The sequence below is a fragment of the Scomber japonicus genome, chromosome 10 (genome assembly GCF_027409825.1).
Source record: "Scomber japonicus isolate fScoJap1 chromosome 10, fScoJap1.pri, whole genome shotgun sequence".
Lineage (NCBI taxonomy): Eukaryota > Metazoa > Chordata > Actinopteri > Scombriformes > Scombridae > Scomber > Scomber japonicus.
Window position 1 is genome coordinate 31,473,436 of NC_070587.1, and position 17,849 is coordinate 31,491,284.

General features: G+C 40.3%; 1 protein-coding gene across 1 annotated transcript in view; it reads left to right on the top strand.

Moving 5' to 3' along the window:
- The window catches only part of sh3bp5b (SH3-domain binding protein 5b (BTK-associated)), a 52,492-nt gene that overhangs the window by 4,543 nt on the left and 30,100 nt on the right, over positions 1-17,849 (top strand). Inside the window, exon 3 of the mRNA XM_053327252.1 lies at positions 6,376-6,504. Coding sequence (XP_053183227.1) covers positions 6,376-6,504 — 129 coding nt within the window. The remainder of the gene's footprint in view (positions 1-6,375; positions 6,505-17,849) is intronic.

A 17,849-nucleotide genomic window follows, 5' to 3' on the forward strand; every position in this document is an offset into this window, starting at 1 on the left:
TACAGAGTGGACAATAAAATTAAATATAAAGATGCCATTTTCAATTTAGAATGCAATTAAGAGAGAAAGATACAAGAGTAAACCAGCAGAATGCAAAGAAATAATAATAATAAAATATTAAAGGAATATGTTTATTAACTCTCCTGTTGTCCTCGAGTCAAGGAAGGAAGGGAGGAAGGATGGAAGGGAGGAAGAAGGAAGGAACGGAGGGAGGGAGAGAGGAAGGAAGGAAGGAAGGAAGGAAGGAGGGAGGGACACAGGAAAGAAGGAAGGGAGGAAGGTAGGCGGCAGGAAAGAAAGAAGGAAAGGAGTACAGAGAGAGGAAGAAAAGAAAGAGGGAAGGAGGGAGAAAGGAAAGAAGGAACAGTCAAAACAGATGGGGTCAATTTGACCCGGGAGGACGACAGGAAGGTCAAAATGAAAGAAACTTGAAAGAAATATTTTACATTGAAGTATTTAGGTTGTTTCTACTGCAGTACAGTACATTACAGGAAGTGCAAATAACAGGAAGTGCTTCAGTTTCAGGCTCACTTATATTTATTTATATAAAAACTGAGTGAGTTTAGATTGAGTGTCTGTGGAGTATTAAAGCTCAAGTTGGTGTCAGTCAGTTGGTGTAGAAACAGGCGCCACACTGAGCGATGTGAAGATGGACGGCTGGAACAGAGCAGACAGACTTATTTAAAAAAAAAAAAAAAAAAAAGAAAAAGCTGATGGATGTCAAACGTTCAGACGAAGGATTGAAACAGTTTGACAGGAGAGCCGGGAGCTAAAAGTCCAACTGGAAAAGAAAAGAGAGAAGCTGACTGCTAACTGAGAGCCTGGAGGGAAGAAGGATGCAACCAAGTCAAGATAAAATAAATACAATCCAGACATCAGAACAGTAACGCTGCTTTCTGCTGCAGATGTAACACCTCACAGTCCTGAGGCCTTCTGGGTAATCTCACCACAGTGATGCTGCACTGAGATAAAGACTCATTTTATTCACATGTTGTTGGACTGATGCACATCTCTGTTAGGTTCTGTATTTATAAAACCTGGTCTGCTGTATTTCAAAGAAGTGTAAAGAAATAACACAAGTCCTTTTAATAACCTTCCTGTTGTCCTTGAGTCAAGGAAAGGAGGGAGTTAGGAAGGAAGAGGTGAAGGAAGGAAGGTAGGAGGGAAGGAAAGAAGCAGGGAGGAAGGAAGGAAGAAGGGGGGAAGGAAGGAAAAGGAGGGAGGAAAGGAAAGAAGTAAGGGAGGAAAGGAAAAGTAAGAAGGAAGGAAAGGAAGGAAAGAAGGAGGGAGGGAGGAAATAAGGAAGGAAGGAAAGGAAGGAAGGAGGGAGGGAGGGAGGAAATAAGTAAGGAGGGAAGAAGGAAGGACAGGAAGGAAGGTAGGAGGGAAGGAAAGAAAGAAGCAGGGAGGGAGGGTGGAAGGGAGGTGAAAGGGAAGAAGGGAGGGAGGGAGGAAAGGAAAGAAGGGAGGGAGGGAGGGAGGAAAGGAAAGAAAGAGAGAAGGAGGGAGGGAGGAAGGACAGACGGAAGGAAGGAAGGAAGGGAGGAAAGAAGGAACAGTCAAAACAGACGGGGAGGAAGACAGGAAGGTTAAACTCTGATGTAGCTGAAGCTCAAACTCAGCAGTGTGTTTCTCTCTCTGTTTATTTCTGCTCAGCATCTGTTTGTCTCTCTCTCTCTCTCTCTCTCTCTCTCTCTCTCTCTCTCTCTCTCTCTCTCTCTCTCTCTCTCTCTACTGTAATGAAACACTAATGTGATTTTAGGTCATTTGGGGATCTTACCCTTGTAAAGTGTCATGAGGTCTCTTCTTTTTTTAGAGTCTTTAAAGTTCAACAGATTTGTTTTTGAGCAGCTCAAATTGAATTCAACCTTTTAGATCTGTTTTAAATGGATTACATCATGCTTAGTAATGCAAACGTTAGCATGTAGATGTCACATTAATCTGATCTTTTAGCTACGGTCGCTACGACAACTCATCAAGCTAGTTCAGGTTGAAGTATTTGCCTTCTTTCCCTCCCTCCTCACTCCTTTCCTTCCTTCCTTCTGTCCTTCCCTCCCTCCTTACTCCTTTCCTTCCTTCCTTCCTTCCTTCCTTCCTTCCTTCCTTCCTTCTTTCCTTACTCCTAACTCCTTTCCTTCCTCCCTTCCATCTCTCCTTACTTCCTTCCTCTTTTCCTCCTTCCTCCTGTCATATAAATTTGGGTTTTTCTCAGTTCTGAAGTTTTTAAAGTTCACTAAAAGGTAAAGGAAGCGTCTCTCAGCCATCAAATGTCTAATAAACACAGAGCAGTAAACATGTTGTGCTCTGGATGAAAATACTGCAGAGAACTGGAGCTTCCCGTCCTACATAGTTTAAACCTGCACCTTCTCTCTATGCTTTATATTTATTTACATTATGCATGACGTCTTGTTTTGAGAACATTTAGTTTCTTACCTTTTGACTGACTTCGGATCTGAACGTGGTTCTACTTTCATCTTTAAGTTGGTGGAGCCTTGTGTGACAAACAAACTAGGAATATATAAAATGCTGACTAAGTTCACTGTATGTGTTATTTTATCAACTGTTGTGGCTTTTAAATAAAATATAGAAGACTAAAAACAACCAAACTATGAAGTTGCAGAACTCTAATTTCATGCAAAACACTAAAAATATCAGAATAATGATGAAGAGTGGCTAAAGTCATTTTCAGTAGCATACAGTATATCTTAATTATAAGATAAGTTGAATCTGTCAGAGCAGTTTAGTTAAATACAGAATAGTTATAAGCTCTTTGTGTGGACTCAATAATTATCAACTTATCATACAATAACGTAATTATTGGCATCATCATGTCTATATATCGACTCATCACATGATACATGGACATGACCTTTGACCTCAGTATTGCCACTCTACATAATAGCAACTAAGAGGCTATTCATGTCCTACATTCCTCACTGTGTTCGTCCTGAGTGGAGACTGCAGAATAATTAAAGGTAAATAACCATGGTCTCCAACCATAATGACAGTCTTTGCATTATTATACTATTCACTTCACTGGCTTCCAGTTAGATACAGGATTGATTTTAAGATTCTTTTATTTGTTTTTAAGTCTCTGAATGGGCCCTGGAATACCTGTCTGACCTCATTAAACTGCATCAGCCCTCCGGAGCCCTTAGATCAGCTGACCAGGTGGTCTTGGACGTTCCTCAATCCCTCTTAAAAACTAGAGGAGATCGAGTCTTTGCAGTTGAGGTTCCCACTCTGTGGAAAGCATTATCTTTTACGATGCGGACTGTGAATAGCCTCTCCATTTTTAAAACACTGCTTAAAACCCACTTGTTCACCTTGGCCTTTGACAGAGTATAGCTGCTTTTATTGGGTCTTTAATCTGTTATATTTCTCTATATTATTTAGTTTTTATTGCTTTTACTGTTTTTATTGCTTTTATTGTTTGTTTGTTTTATTGTAAAGCACTTTGGTAGGCCAGTGGCTATTTTAAACGTGCTGTATAAATAAAGATGACATTGACATATTATGATTATATTAGTGGTATAAAATGATCTTTAAAAGACAATAATATTGTTTATCACGATTATTTCTGAGACAATATATCGTCTAATAAAAGAAGTTATCGTGACAGGTCTAGACTGAAGCATGTGATGCCATCTGGCTGGTGGAGGCCTGTATGAAGCGTAAATAGTCTAACACAGCATCCTAACATACAGCGAGTGAACCGGCGACGAAATGTGGCGCAAAACTGACAATTTTATTTTCAAACCAATCAAACTATTGAGGGGCTAGCTAGCTTGTCAACAGGAAGCATGTACATTTCAACCAATAAGAAGTGTTTAGGGGCGGGACACTAATTTCGTCCAGATAGAGACAGAGTGAGCAATTTTTTTTTGAGGGGTGGGCATGTCAGGAAAGACTGATTAAAAACTCATGCATTTTAATCAGGGCCTAAACTACCAGGTGGAGGTACTTCCCTGACGTCCAGGAAGCCAAATGTTGAGCCGTATGTGATGAAAAAACCTCCACCCAGCTGGTTGGTGAAGGGCTATGAGGACAAAAGAAGAGAGAGACGTTACCTAAGAAGTCACTGAAATAGATTCAGGCCTAAACTACCAGGTGGAGGTACTTTCCTGACATCCAGGAAACCAAAGCAACCTCACAAGCAGAAGGCAGAGAGAGAGACATCATCACAGCCTCTAAAACTCTACAAACTTTCCTCGTCTTGAGCTCAACAGTAACTCTGGGCTTTCCAGTGCCTCCAAACATCTGTCCTGTACTTATATATAACTATTACTGACCTTGCAGAAAGAAGGCCGAGAACTTCCCTGCAGTGATCTGTACAATATTTCACTTGTTTTTCTTCTCCTCCTCCTCCTCCTTCTTTTTTAAAATCCTTCTGTTCTTAGAAAGTACTTTGCCCTTCATGCCAGTTACTGTAGAGAACCGCTTATCAGTCCTGAAACACGACCCTTGACGAATGAACACAACTCCGGGGGGAAGGGAACAAATACTTTGCTTTTATAGTTAACAAAATTATATCACACATTCATTTTTCACAGGCGTCATCAGAAGAGCTCGAGTCTGTTTTTCTGTGTTTATCAGAAAAACTGTCATCTTTATCAGGCTCATGGTGGCTCACTCTTCCCCCAGTTTCTTATTTATTTAAACTTACCTTATTTACTTCTTTGGTTTTCAGTTCCCTCTTAAGTTTCTTACCCGTTATGACTCATAGCAAAGGCAGCAGCAGATTGAGTTTCATTTCTCCGACTTGTAACTTTTTGAAAGCAACCCAAAAAAGAAGGATGGAGGTCAAGGGTCAACAGCTGCAATGCATTCAAAGGTGCAAGAGAAACATTTAAAGACATTTCTTTACAGTGTTGGAGAAACATTAGTTTATCTGAAGCTCTTCACGTAACTGCTTCTCTTTAATTCAATGAAACACTAATAGGATTTTTTCACTAAGTGGGATTTGGCAGAGGTCTAAAGTTGCCTCATTCAGGTTAAGCTTTTATTTAGCGTGTCTGTTGCAGAGCCTTAAACTCTCTGATGTTATTCACTGTTTGGGTTCAGGCTGAATAAAGCCATCATATCTCTGCATAAAGGAAGTGTACTGTGTTTGCTGTAGGATGTGAGTCATTGGTTATCTTAAACATGTCGACATGCAGCTACTTCCAAGGTGCATGGAGAAGAAAAGTCTAAAAGAAGTCAGAGCTCAAGCAACAGTTATTGTATAGAGCAACTTTATTAATAGACTAATGTGTTTTAAGCGTATGGCCTTCAGCAGTACACACAGTATCTCACAGTATCTCCTGATAACTGATCTACTGCACAACAAATCATCATTTAACCCTCCTGTTGTCCTCTGGTCAAGGAAGGACAGGAAGGAAGGACAGGAAGGGAAGGAATTTAGGAGAGAAGGAAGGAAGGAAGGAAGGAAGGAAGGAAGGAAGGAAGGAAGGAAGGAAGGACAAAAAGGGGAAGGAATTCAGGAGAGAAGGGAGGAAGGAGGGAGGAAGGAGGGAGGACGGAAGGAGGGAAAGAAGGAAGGAACGAAAGGAGTAAGGAGGGAGGGAAGGAAGGAAAGGAGGAAGGAAGGAAAGGAATAAGAAAGGAAGGAAAGGAGTAAGGACGAAAAGAGGAAGGAATTTAGGAGAGAAGGAAGGGAGGAAGGAAAGTAGTAAGGAGGGAGGAAGGAAGGAAGGAAAGGAGTAAGGACGAAAAGAGGAAGGAATTTAGGAGAGAAGGGAGGGACGGAAGAAAGGAAAGAAGGAAGGAACAAATGGAGTAAGTAGGGAGGGAGGAAGCAAGGAAGGATGGATGGAAGGAGGAGGGAGCAAAGAAAGAGGGGAGGAGGAGGAGAAGAAGGAACTGTCAAAAGAGGTGGGGTCAATTTGACCCGGGAGGACGACAGGAGGGTTAAAACCTCCTAACACAGATAAATGTGTGATCAAACTTTGGTGAAGCTTCCAGACTCTAGAGAGAGTTTATTTTTAAGTGTTATGATTGTTATGATGGTCCTAAGTTGTGTCAAACATAAGGAGAACATAACGGGTTCAATGAATTATGTTGGATTTGAAGAATGCACCAGTATTTTTGTTAGGTTTGAATAAATATGGATCAAAAATGTGTCTCGGCTTTTTAAAAAGCTGAAATGTTCCCATGTTTGAATATTTTAGATCACATTAGTAGAAGTCATTACATTTCAGGCTAAGAGTATGTACAGTGTTTTTACTGCTCTCAAATCTAAAAATGAACTTTAACGCCTTCATGAGCAATCGGCAGGTTGATTCGTTTTTTGTTTTTTTTGTCTTTCTTGAAGCTAATTTCTCATTTTCTTTGTTGTGACCTGAGTTTTATAATCTCTCTTTCTCTGTTTGTCAGGATGCGAGACAGAAGTTTCGCTCTGTTCTGGTGGAAGCCACGGTGAAACTGGACGAACTGGTCAAGAAGATCGGCAAGGCTGTGGAGGAGTCCAAGCCTTACTGGGAGGCCCGTCGGCTCGCCAGACAGGTCAGTGAATGCAGCACGGAAATATTCAGAGATGTGATTTGAGGAAAGGTCCAAGTCTAGTCTCGAGACTCAGACCAAAAGTCCTCATGAGCAAAGTGCAAGTCAATGGTATGCCTGCAAGTTTCAATGGCATCATAAACACACTTACTAATTACATATTCAGGGTGTTTAGTCATGCATCATCTCAGGAGTTTACCAGGTCAAGTTGACTGGACTTTAAGCTGCCCTAAAATGTCCATCACATATTAAAGACTGTGTTAAGTGAATTAAGACATTTTCTTCTAAACACATTAAATAGGTCATAAATGTATTTCTAAAAAAGCATTTCAACCATTTAGATTTGAAATGTGGAGCTAGGCATCACAAACTGTGTTTCAACATTTCTGTGTTCAGGATTTAGTAGCCGGGTCTGAAAATTAGCATAAACCTGTCCCTGCTGCTGTAGAGGTATAAATACATTCAGCGCACACTACTACTACTACAGTCTACAGTTAGCCAGTTAGCTGAGTTAGCCGCCGAGCTAGCCGCCGAGCTAGCTGCCGAGCTAGCTGCCGAGCTAACCACTGAGTTAGCCGCCGAGCTAACCACTGAGTTAGCAGCAGAAAGCTCTCAGACGTAGCGTCCATATTTCGGGTAGAGGTGGTGACTTTGACAAGTGACACTCGGTGGGGGGGGGGTTTCAGTAGACTTCGCGGCCACGCCCACAGCGTTTGGGAGCAGAGAAAGAGACTGATTTTTACACAACTTTGAAGCCTAATTTCATTTTTTTTTTTTTTAATCATCCAAATTTGGCAGGGTGGTTAACAACACACTCTGTGGTATGTCAAACTCTAACTCAAACTTTACACAGACTTTAAATTTACTCTCACACAAGACCATGGACAGAAGCAAACCTTTACAGATGACAAGCTAGACCTGAGAAAATGTGCTTTAAAATAATGACTTTAATCGATTATGAAAATAGTTGCAGCTCTACTAAAAGTTATGTTTACATTCAGAGTTGCTTGCTGTGTTTGTCCTAACACAAAAGGTGTGATCTCAAGTGAATGTTATCAAGTGTTGAATCTGTTTCCTTCCTCAAAACGTTTGCACAGTTGTTTTTAACATTTTGAAACTTTTACATCTACGTTCACTTCTTCTTCTTCTTCTTCTTCTTCTTCTTCTTTGTCTTTGTTGTCATCAACATCTGTAGCATCGACACAAACATATATCACATTTATTAAACTAACAAACCAGAACCAGAGAATAGGACTGTAACACTATGCAAAAAGTCAGATTTCATTGTGCGTCTGGGTTTTGGAGTCACGGTTCAGTTTGAATTGAGAACAGTAGCGAGGGAAAAAAGAAAGGAAGTTTAAAAAAAAGCAGTACAAACACATGGTTTTCACGAGGTACAGGGAGGAAGAAAAGCTTTAACAATCAGCTGTTTTCATGAATTATTTATTTATTTGTTCACTATGTATATGTATGTGAATACTGATTGTTAATTGAGTAGAGGAGAAGGGTTTAAATGAGCATATGCTTCATCCTACTCCTTTTCGGACATGTTGGGTTCACATTATTGTTTTGACTACTTTCATTGGTTTTGTTTGTTTGTTTCTCAGATTACTTTTTTTGTGTGTTACTCATACATGTTCGAAAGCAAAGCAAACTTGTATAGCATTTAGCTCAAACCCAAGTTCTGTTTAAGTCTTTGTGTGCATACTCCATTAAAGGAAGAAAATAATACCTTTTTAATCTTGGAAAAAATGTACACATCCAACATTTGTTTCATTGGCTCAAACTAATATTGAAACAGTGGCTGTGTCCAAAATCACTCCCTTATTCACTTAGTCACTGCACACTAATAAACACTAAATAGTTCACTCAGTAGTAAGGAGAAAAATCAAGAGTCGTGTGATGATCGTCTTCACATTGGGAGCATTGTTAACAGAAGGTGCTTTTTGTCAGAAAGTACTACTTCTTTCGTTGGTGATTCATGGTGGAATATTTTAGGGGCTGTACAAAATGATTATATTTACACACTCAGCATTCAGACACTCAAATATAATGTCATAGGGTTAATGTAGAGCGCTGTATAGTAAACAGGGAGTGATTTCCGACAGCGTACACTACTACTACTACTACTACTACTACAGTTAGCCAGTTAGCTGAATTAGCCGCCCTGTTAACCACCGAGCTAGATATTGGAGGAAGTGGATTATCAAACTATTAAAACAGGAAGTGTTTGGGTCAGGGAGCATACTGAACCAAACATCACATACTGGACAGTTTGGGATACATGTTCCTTTACACCCTTAATCCTCCTGTTGTCTTTGAGTCAAGGAAGGGAGGAAGAAGGAAGGAAAGGATGGAAAGGATGGAGGAAGGAAAGGATGGAGGAAGGAAGGAAGGAAAGGAGGGAGGGAGGAGGGAAGGAAAAGAGGGAGGATGGAAAGGAAGGATGGAGGAATGAAGGAAAGAAGGTAGGGTGGGAAGGAAAGAAGGACAGAGGAAAGAAGCTAGGGGGAGGAAAGAAAGAGAGAAGGAGGAAAGGAAGGAGGGAAGGAAAGAAGGAGGGAGGGAGGAAGGAAAGAAGGAAGGGAGGAAAGAAAGAGGGGAGGGACGGAGGGAGGGAGGGAGGCAGGAAGGACAGACAGAAGGGAGGAAGGAAGGAAGGAAGGGAGGGAAGAAAGAAAGAAGGAACAGTCAAAACAGATGGGGACAGTTTGACCCGGGATGACCACACGAAGGTTAAAAAACAACTACATAGCGCTACTAGAGGTAAAAAAACTCTGGATTTATTCTTGAAGACTTGGATGGAAGATGAGTCGAGTGGATGTGATTATTAAGTTAAACTCCTGTATGTATGATTGAATGGATGATGATGATGATGATGATGATAGGCATATAATCAATGGTTAAATGAAAGCTGGATTGGTGGCAAATATATTTCATTATAGTTTCCCTGCAGGTGTTTTTCATCTTTCACTACTCTTAAAATCTCATTTTGATTGATCAGCTTCCTGTCTGCTGATCTTTTGGAGATAAATGAGAATATTCTTCCATAGAAGTTGATCAGTTTTAGTTTAGTACATCAGTACAAATGCAGAGTGTAACATGTTAAGAGGGGAAAATACACAATCGTACAATCATCACAGAGCATGATCTCAGTTCCCTTTTTGTGTGTGTGTGTGTGTGTGTGTGTGTGTGTGTGTGTGTGTGTGTATAAAGGGGGAAGCAGCCACCTGCACATCACGATAAAAGCCCACACAGCTGTAAGCTCTCAGGCCAGGAAGCCACTAAGACTCTCTAAAAGGCTTCATTGTGCCGTCTCCAGCCTGCACGCTGTGGTGGGATTCACTTTTTCACCACAAGATAAACAATCACTATTAACAAGCTGGATCATTTTCTTTCTTTTCTATTCATTTTTGGCTTTAATCTGCAGTTATTGGCAAAGACTTTTTTTTTTAGTGGTGTGCCGAAATACACACAGTGGTGAAAGAGTTTCTGTGAAGTGACGTTGCAGCATAACTTCCCCTTTGTTTCTTTCTGTGTGCCCTTTTTTAAAAGTGCTTTAAGGACACTGTTACTATTATTATGATGAAGGATCACATGGAAAAGGTTCAAGTTCAAGTCCTTGAAGAAACTGATGACATACATTTTGGCTTGACTTGTTCTTTGGCCTTCAACTGTATAGCTGTGTATTTATTTTTTTATTTTACCTACTTGTTCTACCATTTGTGGCTTCAGATTTCAGATTTCTAAGCATTATTTCCTTTGGCTGAGGCACTAAGTTAATCAGAGAGTCCATTAATCGTGCCCAGAGTGCTTTTTTAGGACACATCTACAAATAAATTATAAATTAAGACATACATGAGAGAAAAGGATAAGTTAGAACACTTTTAAAAGTATAAAGAGGTTTGGGTTTCTTCTTTATTTCCTTTGGCTGAGGCACTAAGACCATCAGAGAGCCCATTAATCGTGCCCAGAGTGCTTTAGGACTGTTTTTAAAAGTATAAAAAGGTATAATAATTAAATAAAAATGCCCTCCTGTGGTTTCATGTGTGTCAAACTGCGGTTGTCCTCAGGGGAACCGAGATGAAGATGCACAGCTTGTGATTGTTCTAGTTTCCTTTCTACCTGTGTGCTCACCTGCTGCCCCTTTTTTTTTATTTCTGTCTCCTCTCAACGTCTCCTCTCTCCTTTTTTAAAGCTCAGTTCAACCGTGAAATATGCTTTTAAACTCAAGATTAGAAAATGTAGTGAAGAGACTCGGTTACAGCGTTTTCAGATAGCAGATATTCATTATGGATGTTTCCGTATCCTCGGGAAAAGGTCAGGGAAGGAAGTGAAGAAATATATGCAGAGAGGTGAAAGTAAAGAAGAGGTGATGGGATAAGAAGAAGAAGAAGAAGAAGAAGAAGAAGAAGAAGAAGAAGAAGAAGAAGAAGAAGAAGAAGAAGAAGAAGAAGAAGAAGAAGAAGAAGAAGAAGAAGAAGAAGAAGAAGAAGAAGAAGAAGAAGAAGAAGAAGAAGAAGAAGAAGAAGAAGAAGAAGAAGAAGAAGAAGAAGAAGAGAGTTATAAATGTAGAAGATGAAGGTTGATGCAGAGCTTGTGAGGAATATTTCTTTTGACCCTCCTGTCGTCCTCGAGTCAAGGAAGGAAGTTAGGAAGAAGAAGAAGAAGGAAGGAAGGGAGGAAGAAGGAAGGGAGGGAGGGAGGAAGGAAGGAAGGAAGGAAGGTAGGAGGGAGGGAGGAAAGAAGGAAGGAGGGAGGGTGGGAAGGAAGGAAGGTAGGGAAGAAAAGGAAGGAAGGAAGGAATGGAAGAAGGGAAGAAAGGAAGGAAGGAGGGAAGGAAAGAAGGACAGAAGGAAGGAAGGAGGGATGGAAAGAAGGACAGAAGAAAGGAAGGAAGAAAGAAGGAACAGTCCAAACAGATGGGGTTATTTGACCCGGGAGGACGACACAAGGATTTATGCTCCATCGCTGTTGAAGTGGTTTATACTGCATGAATCACGCTAACTTAGCTCGACATCCATCTGACAAAATAATCAGTGAACGTTCAGGATACGATTTTACCTAATCTCATCATCATCATCATCATCGTCATCATCATTATGCACATGACCCTGTTCTGCCAGCATTAATAAGTAGATAAACGAAACCTGTCGTAACTTTTAGGTTTCGATTGTCAGAAGCAGGACGGCACTGTGGTTCAGTGATTTTAGGAACTGATCCACTGAAGGTGATGGTTTCAAACCCGTGCTGTAAAGAATCTTTCCTCCTGAAGTGTTTTTGGGCATGTGACTACACTACTATGAACTCTAAACATTGTAGTTCTGTAGCTTACCTTCACTCCTCCTCTAAATCTTGAATTTTACGATTTTAAGTTATTGGGACTCATATTTGGACTGGTGGACCTTTTGGTGGGGTTTCACATTATTGATTAATGGATGCATTTTTATTGATCAGAATGGATGCAAGCTAATCTATTAAAACTAGGAAACAGCTAGTATGAGATGACCATGTGCTGAAAGAAAGAAACGTCTGAGATTAAGGTCAGCCTGGATGAGATGTGTTCAGTGTTGACAGTGCAGAAATCTACCAAATTGAGAGAAAAAATGAGTTTAAATCTGCTACACAAGGCTCATAGGGATTGGTAGAGATTCAGGTGTGAATTAAAAATGATAGAAAATAGATCTTTTGCTAATTCAATAATAATTTTAGTCCTTTTTTGAGCAGAAATGCCTGAAAATGTGCAGGTTTTCAGCTTCTCAAAAGTGCAGATTTGATCCTTTTTCTTCATCATACATGATAGTAAACTAAATATCTTTTCAGTTTTGAACTATTGGTTGGATAACACATTTTGAAGATGTCACTTTGAGATATTATTGCCTCATATTTCACTGTTTTTCTAATATTCTGTTTTTCTAATATCAGTAATCTGGTAAATATCTGCCAGATTAATTGACTGACTATTATTTGTTAGCTGCAGCTCTCCCTTTTTAATGATCCATGGGTGCTATTAGCTACTTTGAAGTTACATCGTCACCACTTCCCACATAGAAAGAGAAAAGAACATCTGGGCTGCTGTTGCTCTGTTGCTGCATGGTGATATAAGCAGATTTGTTGCATCATATCTATTATCTGCTCTTACTCTGAAGACCTACTTTAGTTGATAATTGATTGAAGTAAACGAGGCCAGAAGAGAATCAGATACCACATATCGATGACCACAGTGCTCATAATGTACATTTTTTCCACATTTCATATATCTGAACAGTCTCTTGATGTTTCCAGCTAGCTTTATTCAAGGGCACTTTGCTCATTTATCTCCCATCAAGGTTTTCTCAGCAGGTTTGATGTTTGAAATCACAGCCAGCTTTTCTAACCTCACCGAAGCTGAATCCGTTGGCCTATATAATCTTTTTTTTTTTTTCTCCATCTGGTGTACGTACTATATCTGTGCTTGCTCTCCAAATGCCTCCGAGGGCAGATTGAGTCTTTTTGTTATGCTTTTATATCAACAGCGAGGGATAAACGTCAGCTCTCTGGTAGACCAGCAGCGTCCTAGCTCTCAGATCTTTTCATCACTCGGATTGCCGTGTCTCCTCTGTAGTCCGTCTTTGTCTTTTCTCTGATGGCCGAAGGCTGCAGAGGAGTTTTTATTTTTTTATTTATTTTTTAAATCTCTATATCTCTGCAGTAATTCACTTCAGTCGTCCGGCGCTCATTTAAATCTCTGCTACAATAAATCTACAAAGGAATATTCTGGATGAGATTGTTTCATATAGACTTACAAGTGTTGTTTAATGTATTGTTCATTACTCTCTGAATTATTTGTTTGTTCACATGAAAGGCTGAGGTCATTTCTTTACATATCATCACCAGATCTTATTTTACAGCAACAGCAAATCTTCACTTTTTAGATGCAGAAACCAGTGTATGTTTAATTTAAGCACTAGCTACTAGAGCTTGATTGGTTAGAGCAGAGGTGTCAAACTCATTTTCATTCAAGGGCCACATACAGAACAATTTGATCTCATGTGGGCCGGATCATTAAAAAGATGAAGGGAAGGAAAGAAAGACAGACAAAAGGAAGGAGGGAAGAAAGGTAGGAAGGACAGACAGAAGGAAGAAAGGAACGAACGAAGAAAGGAATAAAGGAAGGTAGAAAGGAAGGAAAAGAACACAGGAAGGAAAGGGGGCCGGATTGGACCCCTCAGTGGGCCGGTTCTGGCCCACCGGCCTCATGTTTGACACCCCTGGGTTAGAGCCATAAATTACTGACCATGTTGTACTGTCCTTGGACAAACTCCAGAGCTGTAAAGCAATTGGAATAAATAGATAAAAGTTTACAGTAGGGGGTTAATGACATTTAGTACATTACATAATTGGGATAATTATGATGATTAAACATATAGTGTCCTAAGCAGGATGTTATAAAGCCCTAAAACCTGGTCTGGATGATCAGGGGCATCTGAGACTTTTGGGGCTCTATTGATGTAAATGTCAGTCGGTTGGTTGATGAACCATTACGGTCCAAATGGAAAAATCTCAATGAGTATTTAACAGATTGGCTTGAAATTGGATTCACACATTCATCTACCATAGGGGATGAATTATTATAACTTTGGTGATCCTCTCTTTTTTTTTTTTTAGTGCCACCATCAGATCATTCTTTTAAGATTTGGTCAATACCAGATACCTGCAAAAGTAATGACAGTCCTTTTGTATTTAGAGCTAATTGTCAAATATAAGCATGATAACACACTAAACTGCAGCATGTCATAACATTACCAGAACTAAACTAAAGAAGCATTTCTGATTCAGAGCTGAAACGTCTTCAAGGAATCTAAAGCTGAGGTCTAGTCCGCTTTGAATTGACCTTTCTAGATATTTATAAAGTTGACTGGAGCATGTTGTTAAAATGGAGCCGAAATAGAAAGAAGTCAAGTAACAGCAGTTGTTTTGTTGAAAGAGGATGTGAATGTTTTTTTTCTTCTTTTCTTCTTCCTGAAGGCGTCTAATGTCTTTTAATAATAGCTGCTTTTGAGAATCGTGCAAATGGCCTCTGACACAATTTGGCAGAACGTGTGCAGATCCGCTTGATGTTGTTTACTTTAATGAAACTAGCAAACTAAAAATATCTCAAAGCTGCAAGAGGCGATAAATGAACCCTCACATCTCACAAGCATCGTCCTAGAAAACACGCAGTAAATGTAGATTATGTTGCTGCATATCGAATGTAAAGACCACATGTTAAATCTCAGTTTAATTAAAGGAAGTGTGTAACATACGGCTCCAGCAGTACGTTCAGTGGAAGTTGCCTGATATGCATTTTCATGAATATGAGTCGTTGCATGAAGGAGTTAAATATCAGCTCAGCTCACTTCACGCACTGGGTCATCATGCAGATTGTGTAAAATACAAACGCACACAGACGGAGCCCCTGCTGTGCCCCCCACCCCTACGGTCGACTTAGCGTCATGCCCATCCAAATTCATGAGCTCTACACCCAGAACAGCCACGATGAGAACAATTACAGACACCCAACCGTGATCACTGGCGCCGTTTATTGTACATATGGGCCGAAACCTCCACTGAAGAGAAGTGTGTCTGATGCTATTCACTCCTCTGTGATTAGGAATATGTTTAAAGGAATAGTTCGGGTTTTTTGACATGAAGTTGTATGACATCCTCACCATCAGTGTCGTGCATCAGCAGTGGCTTTTACCCACCGACTGTATAAAAGAAATGGACGTAACATCCGTGACGTCACCCATTGGTTTGTGGACTGCTGCTCGGAAGCCAATAGTTTCGAATCTTGAAAATTTCAGGTGCATGCTGGGAAAAATAAAAACACAAATTCTACTTATATGGGCATGAGGTGGGGCCATGGGCGCAGCCATAGGCGGAGTGGGGAGGTTGCTATGGTTGCAAGGGCACTGCTGATGCACGACACTGATGGTGAGGGTGTCCTACAACTTCATGTCAAAAAACCCAAACTATCACACACACACAGTATATCACATCGGCCTTCAGACTATGAGAACAGTGACTGACCCCCACTGCGCTCGCCGGCTCACACACTTCAACCCTCGGGTTGAGTGAAGTGTATCGATGTTCTGTCAGTCTGTGGTGAGGAATACGCTGAACACAACACACACACACACACACACACACACCAGAGAGAGGGGCTATGTGTCTCAGTCTCATTCTTCCTGGTTCAACTCCATTGGAGAGGCGATGGGAGATGAACTTGAAGCCACAAAGCGTGAATATCACACAGCCGGGGACAACGATGCGTTCACAGACCTCGCCGCCTCCTGTAACTTTCTTATAGCGATGATGATGATAATGAGTTCAACCCTGCAGGAGGGCATCACATGACTGCAATAATGTGAGAATAATGAGAGCAATGATCCAACCAATCCTAACTTGGCCCTGCAGAGGACTACAGAACTGTGCCAGGAGCCAAGCCATTCAAAAATACAACAGCATACTATAATAACAATAATAATAATAATGCTAATAATAATAACAATCTATTCTCCTTGTACCTTTGTGCTGGAGCCCTAATTAAAGAGACACTGTGTCTCTTTGTCCTCCGTCCCAGCTCTCATTACAGCAGAGTGATGTTGGGCTTCAGTTTGCAGCTCATCGCTTCACTTCAGCCAACGTTTGATTATGTAATCACCGTTTGTGTTTTCATGTCATCTCGCTGTGTTATTGAGTAATCAGTGCGGAAAGAAAATGAAGACATCAGAAACTCAGAGGCCTCTTTTTGTCTTGTGCTTTGTTCCTTCTTCTTCTCTGTTCTTAATTCCTTGATTCCTTCCTTCCTTCCTTTGTTGCCTTTCCTTTTATTTACTCCTCCTTGTTTTTAACTTTTCTTCTTCCTCCAGTCTCTCCTTTGTCATTTTCCTTGGAACTCCTCCTTAATTTGTCTTTAATTAGCACCTATTATTTGTTTCTGCCCGACTCCTCCCTTCCTCCCTCTCTTTTCCAATCTTTTCTTTCTTCATTTCACGTCAGTTCTGCTCCTTCTCCATCATAACAGCATGCACACATTATTTAGCTTGACTCATTATTTATTTGCCCCCTTCGGGAAATCTCTCCCTGTTTTTTCTTTTTCTCTCTTTGTGCTCCCTCCATCGCTCTCCCACTCACTTTGATAAGAAACACATTTATTTGCGGTTGCAGATAAGCAGAGGGCGACGCCCAGGGAGCGGCAGCAGCAGCGGCAGAGATGGGAGGAAACAAATGACTCTGTTTGATCTTGACTCCAGATAGAAGATAAAATACGGACCTGTAGCTCTAAAAGCATTTAGAAAATTGACATTTGCATATCAGGCATCTCACGTGCAACTAATGATTCATGAGTGATTCAGAGGGCATTAATACGATTACAGGGTTTCCCTACTGAGTCCTTTCAGGGCCTTGAAAGATGTAGTAATAATAATAATAATAATAATAATAATAATTAAAGCTGCAAGCAGCGATGAACGGGCCCCGTCACCACCCCATGCATGTCAGTTTACAGATACAATAGGGCTTAATGCTGGTCAGCCCTATTCTTTCCTTCTCTTACTTCTTTTCCTTCTTTCCATCTTTCCTTCCTGTCTTCTCTTCCCTCCTTCCTTCCATCTTTTTACTGGTCTAGCCCACATCAGACCAATCTCGGCTGTTTGTGACCCTTGAATGAAGATGAGTTTAAGGCTTTAAGACCTATGTTATTACTTCATTTTCAAAGAAAGTGACGTAATTCTTCAATAACTAACATCATACAGTAGCATTAACAAGATCTGGCTAAACAACTTCTATCTTATCCTCAGACGTTGTTTCTTTGCTATATTTGAGTTCAGATTCAGTGACCCAGTGAAATTAATTTGCAAATCTTTCTGAATTTTGAAGTAATGCTTGGTTGGAAACTCGGTGGCACAGTGACTCATGAGACAGACACTCATATGATATAACTTGGACTCTGTGTTGATCAAAGGTCAGAGCTGTCAAAATGGTTTATAGTTTGGTCAGCAGCAGGAAATGACCGGAGTTCACTTCATAACTGTACAATGTATCTAATAATTTAATTTATAATAATTAATTTATCTAGCCTCTGAAAGGGAATCAAGTGATTGTGATGATTACATTGGAACAATAGGATTTCAGTCTGATGTTGTTGTCATCATTTCTTGTGACTGAGCTCTTAGAAATTATGACATGACGAGACTCTTTTTTTGCTCAAGGATACTTTTAAAAATTGCATGAATCAAACTTTTGACCCTTTCACTGAGGGAGGAAAAATGTCTCTTACCATCAAACTAAAATAGCTTTAAGCTCCACTTTCTCCTTTTGAGCTG